Genomic DNA, 12,145 nt, shown 5'->3' with positions numbered 1-12,145 from the left:
ACCTGGGTCTCAGTGAGGTGATACACTTTCTCAAAGTCACAGAGGCAGCTAAGTGTCTAAACTGAAACCCAAATCCAGACAGACCCTGTGTCTCCAAAGTGTGTTCTTTAGTATAGTGACTAAGGTGTCCTCTTCAGGAGTATTATGGAAAGATAGGTACTATGTATAGTTTTGTTAGCTAAGTTAGACTATTTATATTCACACTCAGAATGGAAAACTGTTGATTAGACAACCAGGACTTTAAAACTCTAATGTGCCCTATCGTATCAAGAAAAATTGTGTGCTGGGCCGGCCCCGTGGCTTAGCGGTTAAGTGCACGCGCTCCGCCGCTGGCCACCTGGGTTCGGATCCCGGGCGCGCACCGATGCACCACTTCTCCAGCCATGCTGAGGCCGCGTCCCACATACAACAACTAGAAGGCTGTGCAGCTATGACATACAACTATCTACTGGGGCTTTGGGGAAAAAAAAAAATAATAATTATAAGAAAAATTGTGAGCCTAAATGAATGTTGGTCTGTATAATTTGCTCTAAGCACTAGAATATATCTAAAGAAAATGGGAGGGCCAGCCCCAGTGGCCTAGTGGTTAAGTTTGGCTCCGCTTCGGTGGCCCAGGTTCAGTTTCTGGGCGTGGACCTACACCACTCATCTGTCAGTGGCCATGGTGTGATGGCAGCCCACATACAAAAAGAAGACGACTGGCAGCAGATGTTATCTCAGAGTGAATCTTCCTCAGCAAAAATAAATAAATAAATAAAATTAGCAAAATTTGCATTTAAGAAAAGGAAACGGGGCCGGTCCGGTGGTGCAAGCAGTTAAGTGCACGCGCTCCACTGCAGCGGCCCTGGGTTCGCCGGTTCAGATCCCGGGTGCGCGCTGACGCACTGCTTGTCAAGCCATGCTGTGGCGGCGTCCCATATAAAGTGGAGGAAGATGGGCACGGATGTTAGCCCGGGGCCAGTCTTCCTCAGCAAAGAAAGAGGAGGACTGGCATCGGATGTTAGCTCAGCCCTGATCTTCCTCACGAAAAAAAAAAAAGAAAAGAAAAGAAAATGGGATATAATGGGGAGTGTTTATATAAAGACAAGTTCAAAAATAACTACCACGTCTAGTCACACAAAATAAATTACTCTTACCTATCACAATAATTACATGCTTAAAAAGTATAACACTGGAAAACTTACATGCCACAGAGTAAGATAAAGAAATATCTGAAATCTATTGATGTTCAATAACATGACGCCATGTCACTGAAAAAGTAGAGCTTCTGGGTAAATTCTTTCATCAGAAAGTCAACATGTTCAAACACGACACGGTCAACCACCTCTGCTTTGTCCCCACGTCAGAGGCACTCCTACTCTGGCCAACTGTCCTCCAGATCTGTCACTGATCCCATGACCTGCAAGACGGTACACTTGCCTGACAAAGCACAGGTCCTACTGACAGAAGTCGGTGACCTTGGAGGGTGGCAAGCCACACACCACCACAGTCACTTTCCTGTATGTTGCACACTGCGCCTGTGGCAGGAGTGGGGAAAAGGCCCCGGCCTTCTAGACCATGGCGGGGCACCAGCCAAGGCCCTCAAAGGCTCAGGCGCCCCTTCTACAAGACTGGGATGACGCTGCCTCATGGCGTCACAGGAAACAACTGAAAAATGGGACAACACTGCAAACTGTGAACCATGGTAGAAAGTTACTAGTCAGTAGGTAAGCCCCTACTAGGAAAAAATCTTGGATGAAAAATGTCCAAAGGATATTTTAAATCAAGCTGTGTTGGATACATATTCACTAAAATACTCTTAATTAGAAGAAAACAAGTTCTGATATTAAACTAAAATGTCCAAATTCATACAGAATTTTAAAGTATCTTTCAGCTCACTTCTTTTTCTTTCTCCATGAACCAACACATTCACCAGTCTGAGAAGACAATATGAATCAAAACACTGACTTCTCTAGATTGGCTTTCCAAATTTTTCTACAAGTATTTAGTCATGTTGGGTCCAAAGCACTTAAGAGTACAACAAATTAGGGCCGGCCCCGTGGCGTAGCGGTTAAGTGCGCGCACTCTGCTGCTGGCAGCCAGGGTTCGGATCCCTGGCGCGCACCAATGCACTGCTTGTCAGGCCATGCTGTGGCGGCGTCCCACATAAAGTGGAGGAAGATCAGCACAGATGTTAGCTCAGGGCCAGTCTTCCTCTTGGCATAGATGTTAGCTCAGGGCTGATCTTCCTCCCCCCCCCCCCCCCCCAAAAAAAGAGAGTACAACAAATTATATTCTTTGTAGAAAAAAGTTTCTGGTCAATCCTCAATTCTTCAACACAAGAAGACCTTCAATACCAGCCTGGCTCCTAACCGTGGTCAACAGCTCAGATGAAGCCCGACCTGCCTTGACTCTGCAGAATTTATTAACCAAGCTTTTCCAGAGTCTCCGTTCAGAAAGAGGAGAGACAGTCGCTCTGTCCGCCAGCCCTCTCCCATCACTGCTTCTCAGCCCTGCTCCACTGAATCCCCTCTTTCCTATCAATGGAGTTACCAGCAGATTCCAGGACTTTCCGGTAGCTCAGTTTTTCAAATTCAGTCCCGTCTAAAACTTCACCTCGGGGCCAGCCCGGTGGCGCAAGCAGTTAGGTGCGCGGGCTCTGCTGTGGTGGCCCGGGGTTCGCCGGTTTGGATCCCGGGCATGCACCGACGCACTGCTTGTCAGGCCATGCTGTGGCAGCATCTCATGTAAAGTGGAGGAGGATGGGCATGGATGTTAGCCCAGGGCCAGTCTTCCTCAGCAAAAAGAGGAGGATTGGCAGATGTTAGCTCAGGGCTGATCTCCTCACAAAAAAATAAAACAAAATAAAATAATAAAATAAATAAAACTTCACCTCAAATTTGATTCAAAACTTCCCTCCACCACTGCCAGCCAGACATGTGGCTTGAGGGGACTTGGTGTGATGAGGGGACATGGTATGCTCTTTCTCTTTCCTTCCTTTTAGGGTTCTCTGGGCATGAGGACAGGGATGAGAGAAACACTCTTATGTAAATGGTCTGTCTTGTGTGTATTATGTCGGTGGCCTCAGCAAATGTTATGATTTCAGTGTAGACAGTGCACAGGCCTCCTTGGGGTGGTGTTCAACATCCCCAAGAGACCAACACTGGGAACCCCCGTATTGATCCCACCAGTAGTCCATCCCCCAATCTCCTTTCAGCCTTACTTAGCCTGGGAACCCTGTGAGCAGCACTAGGTGCCTTTCCTTCCTCTGGTCCCCAAGCTCCTTGACACCAAGCCAAAGGAACCCACTAGTATCCTTCCACGCCTGCCACAAGGCAACAAGATTGGCACTCGTAGGAAGTCACCCCCATGTCCTTCTCAAGCACACCACCTCAGTCCCTTCTCATCCTGCTGGCACGGGCTGATGCAGCAGCCTCCCACTTGCAGGAAGCCTCTGGCCACAGAGCAAGCTACCTGTCTCTCGGCCTCACAAGTCCCCTCAGTCAGCCCAGACCAGTAGCAGTTGGGGACAGGGAAGGAGACAGGGACAGGAAAAGCCTCTCTCAACAATCCACATGCCACAACATTGACAACTATAACCTTCCTGCTCTGCATATACTGTAGAGTCCGGAGTGAATGGTCAGTGGTAGTCAGGCAGAATGTAGGCTCCTCCTGGTTCACCTGAGGGCCTGAGCAGCCCATGCTCAGCCAACAGGAAAAGTCCGTTCAACATCCAGTTATATGGTGACATGGCTCTGGCATCACAGTCAGGAAACTAATTCTGATTGAATTATTTAGACCATATTTTAGACCACTAATCTCCAAAGTGGGGGACATACTCTAAAAGGTGTGCACAACGATCCATGGGCATACAGGAAGACACTACTACAGAAAGAAATAAAATTTCAACCAGGGGCTAGGGGAGTGGGGGGTGGGCACAAGGGGTGGAGGGATACACTTATATGGTGACTGACAAACAATAATGTCAACAAAAATTTCACAATAAAAAAAAAAGGAAGAAAAAAAAGAAATAAAATTTCATTTTATATTTATAATCTTCACCATTTAATTTCTATTTTGTGTACATGTTTTATAAAACGTATAAAATTAATAAGGTAATATAAATATACATGGGGATATGCACAAACATTTTAATGGGAGGGCTGTGTGCTCGAAGTTTGAAGGCCACTATTCTAGAACAGTGGTTCTCAACCGGGACAATTTTCCCCCACCCCAGTGACATTTGGAAATGTCTGGAGACATTTTTGGTTGTTGAAACTGGGGGAGGGGGTACCAGCATCTAGTGGGCCAGGGATGCTGCTAAACATCCTACAATGCACAGGACAGCCCTGCCCCCTAAACAAATAAGTATCTGGCCAAGGTTGAGAAACCTTGCTCTAGATCAATACAATGGACAATATATTTGAAAGCAGCACAACAAATGTGGAGGGCATTGCTGGTTGCCTCCCCAGCATCCATTTCCCTCTTCCTCTATCTTGACAAGATCCCAAATTTCTTAAGCCATACAGTTTGGGTGGGATTGAACCTATTTCTAGTTTTAGCCCCGACTCAATCGACAAAAGACCTTCCACATTGCTACACCACCTGTTCAGAGATGGGCACAAGATTCAGCCCAAGACAAGCAGCACAATTCCCCTGGGAGCAATGACTGGTTTAGAGACAGGTGCACGTCCAAGTTGGTCCAGTCACAGTTAAGCTCAAGACTTGTTCAACGGTGGAGGAACACTGGGAGCTGCTGGCAGCCTTTTTGTGTTCATGCAGGAACCAACCTTGGAATCAAGCAGATATCTCTGGAAGGCAGAGCAGTCATGGCGGGGGTCCTACAGGGACACTGTTAAGCTATTTAGATAAGCCCTCACCTAAGCCTGTTCTCTCTCTAGAATTCAGGTGTATGTGCCAATAATCAAGTCAGTAGGAAGTGAACTTGAGCCTGGTCAAAAAAAAATTTACACCCAAGCTTTTCAAGAAAGCACTTAAAGGTTTTTACTATTATCAATAATCTTCCAAAAAGCAGTTAGGACTGGTTTTCTGGTAGGCTAGGTTTCTAAAAGCTATGAGGAAACTCCCTGGATATTAATTTAATTTCACTCCTAAGGTAGTACTAGCCACTGATGCCAAAGTCCAGAGATAATTCTCTGTGTGATATTCCATTCAGCGAAACTGTCCAAAGGGTTTGAACAGAGCCGCAGAAAGGCCACGAGCAGTGGTCAGATTACATGTCTAAGAGCAGTCACGGGAGACAGTCACTCTGAAATCTGTTTGCCCAATTTCCCAACAAATCTATTACCTGGATTTTTCTGCGCCTTTTCCCGCTTTTACTACTTGTTCCTTTTCTGGAAAAAGTCCCCTCCCCCTATTCTCTACCTTTTCTCATTCTTCCTGCTCAGAACTGAAGTCTGGTGTTTTCATAGGAAGATACACTTAACTTTATCTTTTTATCCACAGAGGGCTTGCTTGATTTTTTCCCCCGTGGATTAGGCTCCCCTCCTCCAGTTTACAGCAGAACAAAGCTAGGCTATTACTACTATAATACAGACATCGGATTTTTTCCTACTACCTTTATGTGATCAGACTTAAAATTTTTAAATTATGCACACAAATTTTTACCTTTTAACTCTGAATTTCAAGCAACAAAGATAATTTTTAAAACTAGGTGTCTTCAACAAGAACCTCTGTTTTCTATACATACACTCATTTTAGGCACTAAAGCCAAGACCAATGTGCTCTTTATTACAATCGCTACCCAGCTGACAGTAAACTGGTTTCCAGATGCATAGTTTATACATTACCTACAACATGGATTCTACCAAGAGATGATACTGCCAGACACTCTGGAATCCTAACCTTTGGAGCATTTGGTAGTTTCTCCTTTTCATCTGCTACGCTTTAGTCACTACTTGAAAAATACTAGTGCCTCCTTGTATGTACTATAATTTTCTGGAATGTTTTATCTGAATACCTGGCATAAGGCTTAGAAGATTTTGATTATGCAAATTCTGTATTCACTCAGTGAAAGCAAAATGCATAGTTTTTGATGCAGCAGATTATCCTTTAGATGCTATTTCCTGTATTCTCTCTCATTTGGAAAGAAAATTTAAAATAGCACCCTGAATGAATAAAAACTCAGTATAGTGCTTTCTGAACCTGAAGAGAATGAGTATCTGTCACAAATATACAAAACCGAAATAATATTACCTTATGCTAATACAGCTTCACCAAATCTTAATACAGAACCACATTCATAATTCACAAATAATCAAAGTACTGCCTCTATTTACTTGGGACAATTTAACAGGCCACACCAATCTATATCTTCAGGTAAGATGCACAGTACCTTTTATTCACTTAGTCAATCGTTAAGCAAGTATTGATTAAGCATCTGTAAGGTGCCTAGTACAGTACTGGAGATGTACCAGTGACGAAAAGAGACATGGCTGCTACCCTCATGAAACTTAAATTCTATTGAGAACCTTTCATCCCAACACCATACAATTTTTAAAAATATTTGTCACATATATGAAATACACTGGATGAAATCAATTTATATTCTTAGAATATTTACATAGGCCTTTTTTTTTTTTTAAGATTTTTATTTATTTATTTTTTCCCCCCAAAGCCCCAGTAGATAGTTGTGTGTCATAGCTGCACATCCTTCTAGTTGCTGTATGTGGGACGCGGCCTCAGCATGGCCGGAGAAGCGGTGCATCGGTGCGCACCCGGGATCTGAACCCGGGCCGCCAGCAGCGGAGCGTGCGCACTTACCCGCTAAGCCACGGAGCCGGCCCTATACAGGCCTTATATAAAATATTATGTGCACACTATATTTGTCCTATCAAAATTTAGGCATTTCAAACATGTCTTGCATCTTCTCTACATTGTTCCCCTAGTAAACACATTAACATGTGTCTAATACTTCAAAAGTAACCACTAGCCGACACATGGTACAGGAGTACACCTGGTGACAACTGTCCACAACAGAAGGGAAATACTGCATTTTGAAAATATCCTGGCTTATAGACTTTAAAATCTTAAAGATATACCATATTCCCATTAAAATACACTTTCAAGCTATATATTTAATGACAAAAGAAAAAAGTCATGCCGTAAAAATAGAACCTAAAGCATATAATCCAGGCCATCAACCTCTAAGTATAATGAGAGCTTAGTCCAGCTATTCCAGGTGCTGAGTACATGTCCCAAGCCACCACCTGCTATGTTACAGCTTGTCCAGCAGGTGAAGGACACCACTAACACTACACGGACAACCAGAATCCCCAAGTCATTTGAGAGGGAATGCTGAAGGGATTTTTCTCCACAGACATGAAGCCTAGACACAGAAAGCCCATCTCAGAGGATAGAGGATTTCAGCGTGTCTCTTGAACAGCCAGTTTAAACGGTAGAAAAGGAATGATAGGTTTTGTTACGTAGTAACAATAAAATTTGTTTGAGTACATTTTTTGTTTTGACAACACTACCTAGATTTTGGGATAGGAGGGAAGAAAGCAGCAAACAGCAGAATCCCTAAAAACACTAAAAATCAACATCAAATGAATGAGGTTCACTCATGCAGAAGTAACCCACCCTGAGGTGGTTTATGAATGTGTTGCGTAGGTATCAAAAGCCGCAAAAATGTGTTTTTACTCAACAAGTGTACTTCTAATAGTTTATCCTAAGGAAATAATCAGAGAGCTACACATGTACACTTAAGGATGTCCAGTTACTTTAATGGCAAAAAATCAGCAATGAGAGATCAGACAGAAACTGTGTAATCAGAATAAGCTAGGCAACCCTGCCGGAAAGCACTCTGACATCCTCACTGAACTCCAGGCACCGGCAACCGCCTTTGCCTCTTCATTGTAACCACTGAACAGTGAGGATCACCTAAGGATATACTCAAGAGAGTTCACCACCATGCTGCCATTAAAACTCAACTTATTACTAAGAAGAAAGCAATTTAAAGAGTATGAGCCTATTTTAAAATTAACTATGAAATTACCTTTGGTACAATACATACATGCATAGCACCTTTTTTTTTTTTTTGAGGAAGATCGGCCCTGTGCTAACATCTGTTGCCAATCTTCCTCTTTTTCTTTTTTCTCCCCAAAGCCCCAGTACATAGTTGTGTATTATAGCTGTAGGGTTGTAGCTCTTCTGTGTGGCATGCCGCCTCAGCATGACTTGATGAGCGGTGAGTAGGTCCACGCCCAGGATTCGAACCTAGGAACCCTGGGCCGCCGAAAGGGAACTTGCGAACTTAATGGCTATGCCACCAGGCTCGCCCCAGAACCTTTTTCTAAAGTGCTTATTTCTCAGTGTTGGTTTGTGGGTAGTTTTTCCTCTAGTCCTCGTCTTTCTTCAAGAGCAACACTGTTTTAAAAAGACAACTATTACAGATTAATACAGGAGTATTTTTGCCTTTGCTAAAAATCCAAGAAACTGTCTTTTTCTTTTTTTTTTTTTTGTGAGGAAGATCAGCCCTGAGCTAACATCTGCCAATCCTCCTCTTTTTGCTGAGGAAGACTGGCCCTGGGCTAACATCTGTGCCCACCTAGCTCCACTTTATATGGGACGCTGCCACAGCATGGGCTGACAAGCGGTGCGTCGGTGCACGCCTGGGATCCGAACCTGGGCCGCCAGCAGGGGAGCGTGCACACTTAACCGCTATGCCACGGGGCTGGCCCCTCTTTTTTTTTAAAAAAAAAAAGAAAAATTTATGGCCGCCCCGATATTTTTATCAGGCCTAACAGGCTTATGAATATAATAATCACTATCATTAATTAGATCTGGCATTAAACTTGTTTGATATTATAGTTTCCAATGGCAATTCAATAAACAGGAGAAATGTGACAGATTTTAATAATGGGGGCTCTGACTTCTTTTCAAAGGAAGTGAATTTAGTTCTTTGGAAAGATGCCAGCTTGACAACTGTGGAAACTAGTTACTTAGAGCAAAGCAACAACAACCCGACCAGGTGGGACTGGATTGACCAATTTTAACTACATGATATGCCCTTTCAATACTCAGCTCCTTGAATGTTCTTCCCTAAAAGAAATGGAAGTAATATATTTTAGGCTAGTGAGAATGAATCAAAATCCAATTAGTTACTCTGAAAGCATCCTTTTCCAAGATTTATTTTCTTTCTTGAATATCTGCGAGTAATCCTTAACTGCTGCTAATGAAGGGAGGCAAAGCTGTTAAGTAAATGGCCTCAGGCACTACCTTAATAAACTCCCTACTTTTTAATCAGTCCAGGCTAGCCAGGCCTCCTACTGCAGTCTCCTCCATCACAAGGTAAGAGGCTGGTGCTCTGGAAGGAGAATCAGCAGCCAGAGGGCACTGTGAAGGGCGCACAGGGAGATTCATCAAGACAGGGCAATCCATTACGTAGCAAGCCTCACAGAGGCTGCTCCAGACCCCATGTAACTCTCCCAGTTTGGAATATGAAGAGTTTTTCAAAAGACTACCTTACTAAAAACAATAAATCAAAATCACTGAGTATAAAATCATTTAAAATTATTCTTTTTGGCTTGAGAAATGACTTTAATAATGTGGCCGACTTGTTTAAAATTCCCCAGAATGACAAATTAATATACTGTCTTAATTAGGAATGCTCCCCCCTTGTGTTACTCTCAGGAAATATCAACGGGGAGATGAAGGGAAGAGATAAATGAGAAATTCGTCCTGTCTATGAAGAACAACCAAATATTTTTGGTCAGAGAAACTGTAACTCTGTGATCACCTACAGTAAGAGTACAAAGAGCTCAGAAACACTTTCATCATAGTTATTTTCACAGATAAGTTCTCAACCATTACTCGTTTGTAATAAGGAACGTATCTAGGTAGAAGTCCAAGCTGCAACTAAAATACTCAAGTCAAGACGATAATCCAAAATAAATTGTTTCACGCAGAACGTCCTACACCTAAAAATTGCTGTGCCAGGCCTGTGAGGTCTTCCAGTGAGACTCCAAACATCTGGAAGACTCCAAAAGGACCCAAAGCGACCGGCTGTATTAAAAGAAAAAAAAATACTAATAGTCAAAAACATTTTAACTTCTATTTTCTGAACAACAACAAATCAGCTCCCTTCCTAACCCCTCTACCGCCCAACCTTCCTAAAAGAGCGTTGCCTCCGCTGAAGAAATTAGGTACATGATAGTCAAACTAATGCAGCTCTCAAAACGGGGCACACCTTAAAATTATGTTGTCTCTGACGCTGGACGCGTCCCCCAACAGGTGAGAAGCACTTCAACACATCTTCCTGACCTCACTTTCTCCCGAGGTCCCCCATTAGCCCTCCCACAGGTTGCTGGCCAGCATCAGGGCTCGCCAGCACTTTCCAGGCCCCTGCTGACGTCCCACACCTGCAGCCGTCTGGACTCTCTGAACGCGTCCCTGCACTACCCCTGAGGAGCTCTCCGGCCAACCCCAGCATCAGCAAGACCGCCCAGGGCTTTGAAACGCCGGGCTTTCGGGAAAAGGCCCTGGACGCGAATCCAGGCAGAGAGACAGCAAGTGCAGCGCGGCCCGGGCGACCGCCCCCGACCGACACTCGTCACACCAGCCACGAACTGTTTAAAAAGGAAATAAAGCTAGAGACGCCGCGGGGAGGGGGAGGGGCGTGGGAGCGCGGCACGGGCAGGGTAAAACCACCCTTCGGGGATGCCGCCGGGAGGGGGCGACAGGCCCGCGTCCCCCGGGCCTCCCCACCGCCGGGACTTCCTCCCCCGGAGGCCGGGGCTTCGGCCCAGGGAGGGCCCGCAACAGGCCAGCACCGAGGGCCGCGGGCGGGGGCGCAGGGGCGCGCCGGGACGCTCACCCGCCGGCGAAAAGGTGAAGCAGCGTGTTCTCCTTCTGCTGAGTGCCCGTCGCCATGGCCGCGCCGGCTCCGAGGCCCGCCGCCGCCGGGTGCCGCGGGCGCGAGGCGGCTCGAGGGATGCGCGACGTGGCCCGCTGCGCTCGCCCCGCCGCCCGCAGGCGGCCGCTGGAGCCTCCTCGGCGCGCACGCGCGCCCACGGCCGGCGCCCTCCACCCGCGCCCTCCGCGGCGTGGCCGCCGGCGCCTCACCGGCCTCTGCGGCGCCAGCCGGGAGGCCAGCGGGAGCCCGGCGCGCGGCCGTCACGTGGCGGGGGCCGAGCCGTGACGTCACGCGGCGGCGCGGGCCCGGGGCGGTGCGCGGCGGGGGTGTGGGCCCGGGCCCCGCGCGCCCATTGGCCGGCGGGCGGGCGTAGGCGGGGCCACTGCGCAGCCTGGGGCGGGGGCCGGAGAGGATCGCACGGCTGGGCGGGGCTGGCCTGGGCCAATGCGCGTGGAGTGAGAGAAACCGGGCTTGGAAAAGCCTAGCGAGACCCGGGGCCTGCCCTTTTTCCCTTTGTTCAAGTCTATGTTTAGTTTACTTTGTGATGCTTACGATGTGCAAAAACGCATATAAATAACATATTACATCTCACGACTCTGTACTCACTACCCAGCTTAGGGAAAATAACATGATCAAAACAGCCTAAACCCCCGTGTACCCTTAGTATCATTTCATGTAGTTTTCATTTTTCTATACAGAGCATTATATGCTGCAAAACGTGTTTTGGTCTATCCTTTCTGATGATCTCCAGCGCAAACTTCTGAGCTCCAAACTTCTATATCCAGGATGCTTCTCTACTTGTATGTGTTTGGGTCACTGTCAGTCAAACTCAGCCTGGCATCTTCTTACCGCCAGGTTTCGACAGGCAGGCCTTCCCCGGCCACCCTTGCAGCGTATTCTATCACATGACTCCATTTAATTTCCTCCCATAGGCTTCTGCAGTTACTTCGCTGACTTATTTGTTTAAACTGTCCTTCTGCTCCTGGCGAGTAAGCTTCAGGAGAGCAGGGACCTTGTTTCTTTTGTTAAGGGTTGTTCCTGACAAGGGGCCTGCCACTAGTAATGCCCAAGAAACTAGTGGATAAATGTCCTGAGCTAAACTCATCATTCCATTCTTCCCCTCCCCCAAACCTGCTCTGCCTCTTGTATTTCCTGTCCTGGTGGTGACAACACCATTGGCACAGTCACCAACTCAAGAAAGTTTCCTGTTACCTTGGACTTCTCTCTTTCTCTCTCTCTCTCAGCAGCCCATCACCCACCTGGCACTTCTGTCTCCTGAAATTCTCCCAA

At 46.3% G+C, this 12,145-nt stretch overlaps 1 protein-coding gene across 2 annotated transcripts in view; it reads right to left on the bottom strand.

Moving 5' to 3' along the window:
- SLC25A33 (solute carrier family 25 member 33) overlaps positions 1 to 11,019 on the bottom strand; it is a 35,245-nt gene extending 24,226 nt beyond the window's left edge. The window contains exon 1 of one of the 2 annotated variants that reach the window (XM_058552836.1): positions 10,817 to 11,019. In XM_058552836.1, the coding sequence (XP_058408819.1) occupies positions 10,817 to 10,872 (56 nt within the window). In that variant the 5' untranslated portion in view covers positions 10,873 to 11,019. Of the gene's footprint in view, positions 1 to 7,996; positions 8,415 to 10,816 lie in introns of those variants that run through there. The other variant, XM_058552835.1, reaches the window with a different exon arrangement.
- Between the last annotated feature and the right edge of the window lie 1,126 nt (positions 11,020 to 12,145).

Source organism: Diceros bicornis, chromosome 13, assembly GCF_020826845.1.
Source record: "Diceros bicornis minor isolate mBicDic1 chromosome 13, mDicBic1.mat.cur, whole genome shotgun sequence".
NCBI lineage: Eukaryota > Metazoa > Chordata > Mammalia > Perissodactyla > Rhinocerotidae > Diceros > Diceros bicornis.
This window is presented reverse-complemented; position numbering and strand designations above follow the sequence as displayed.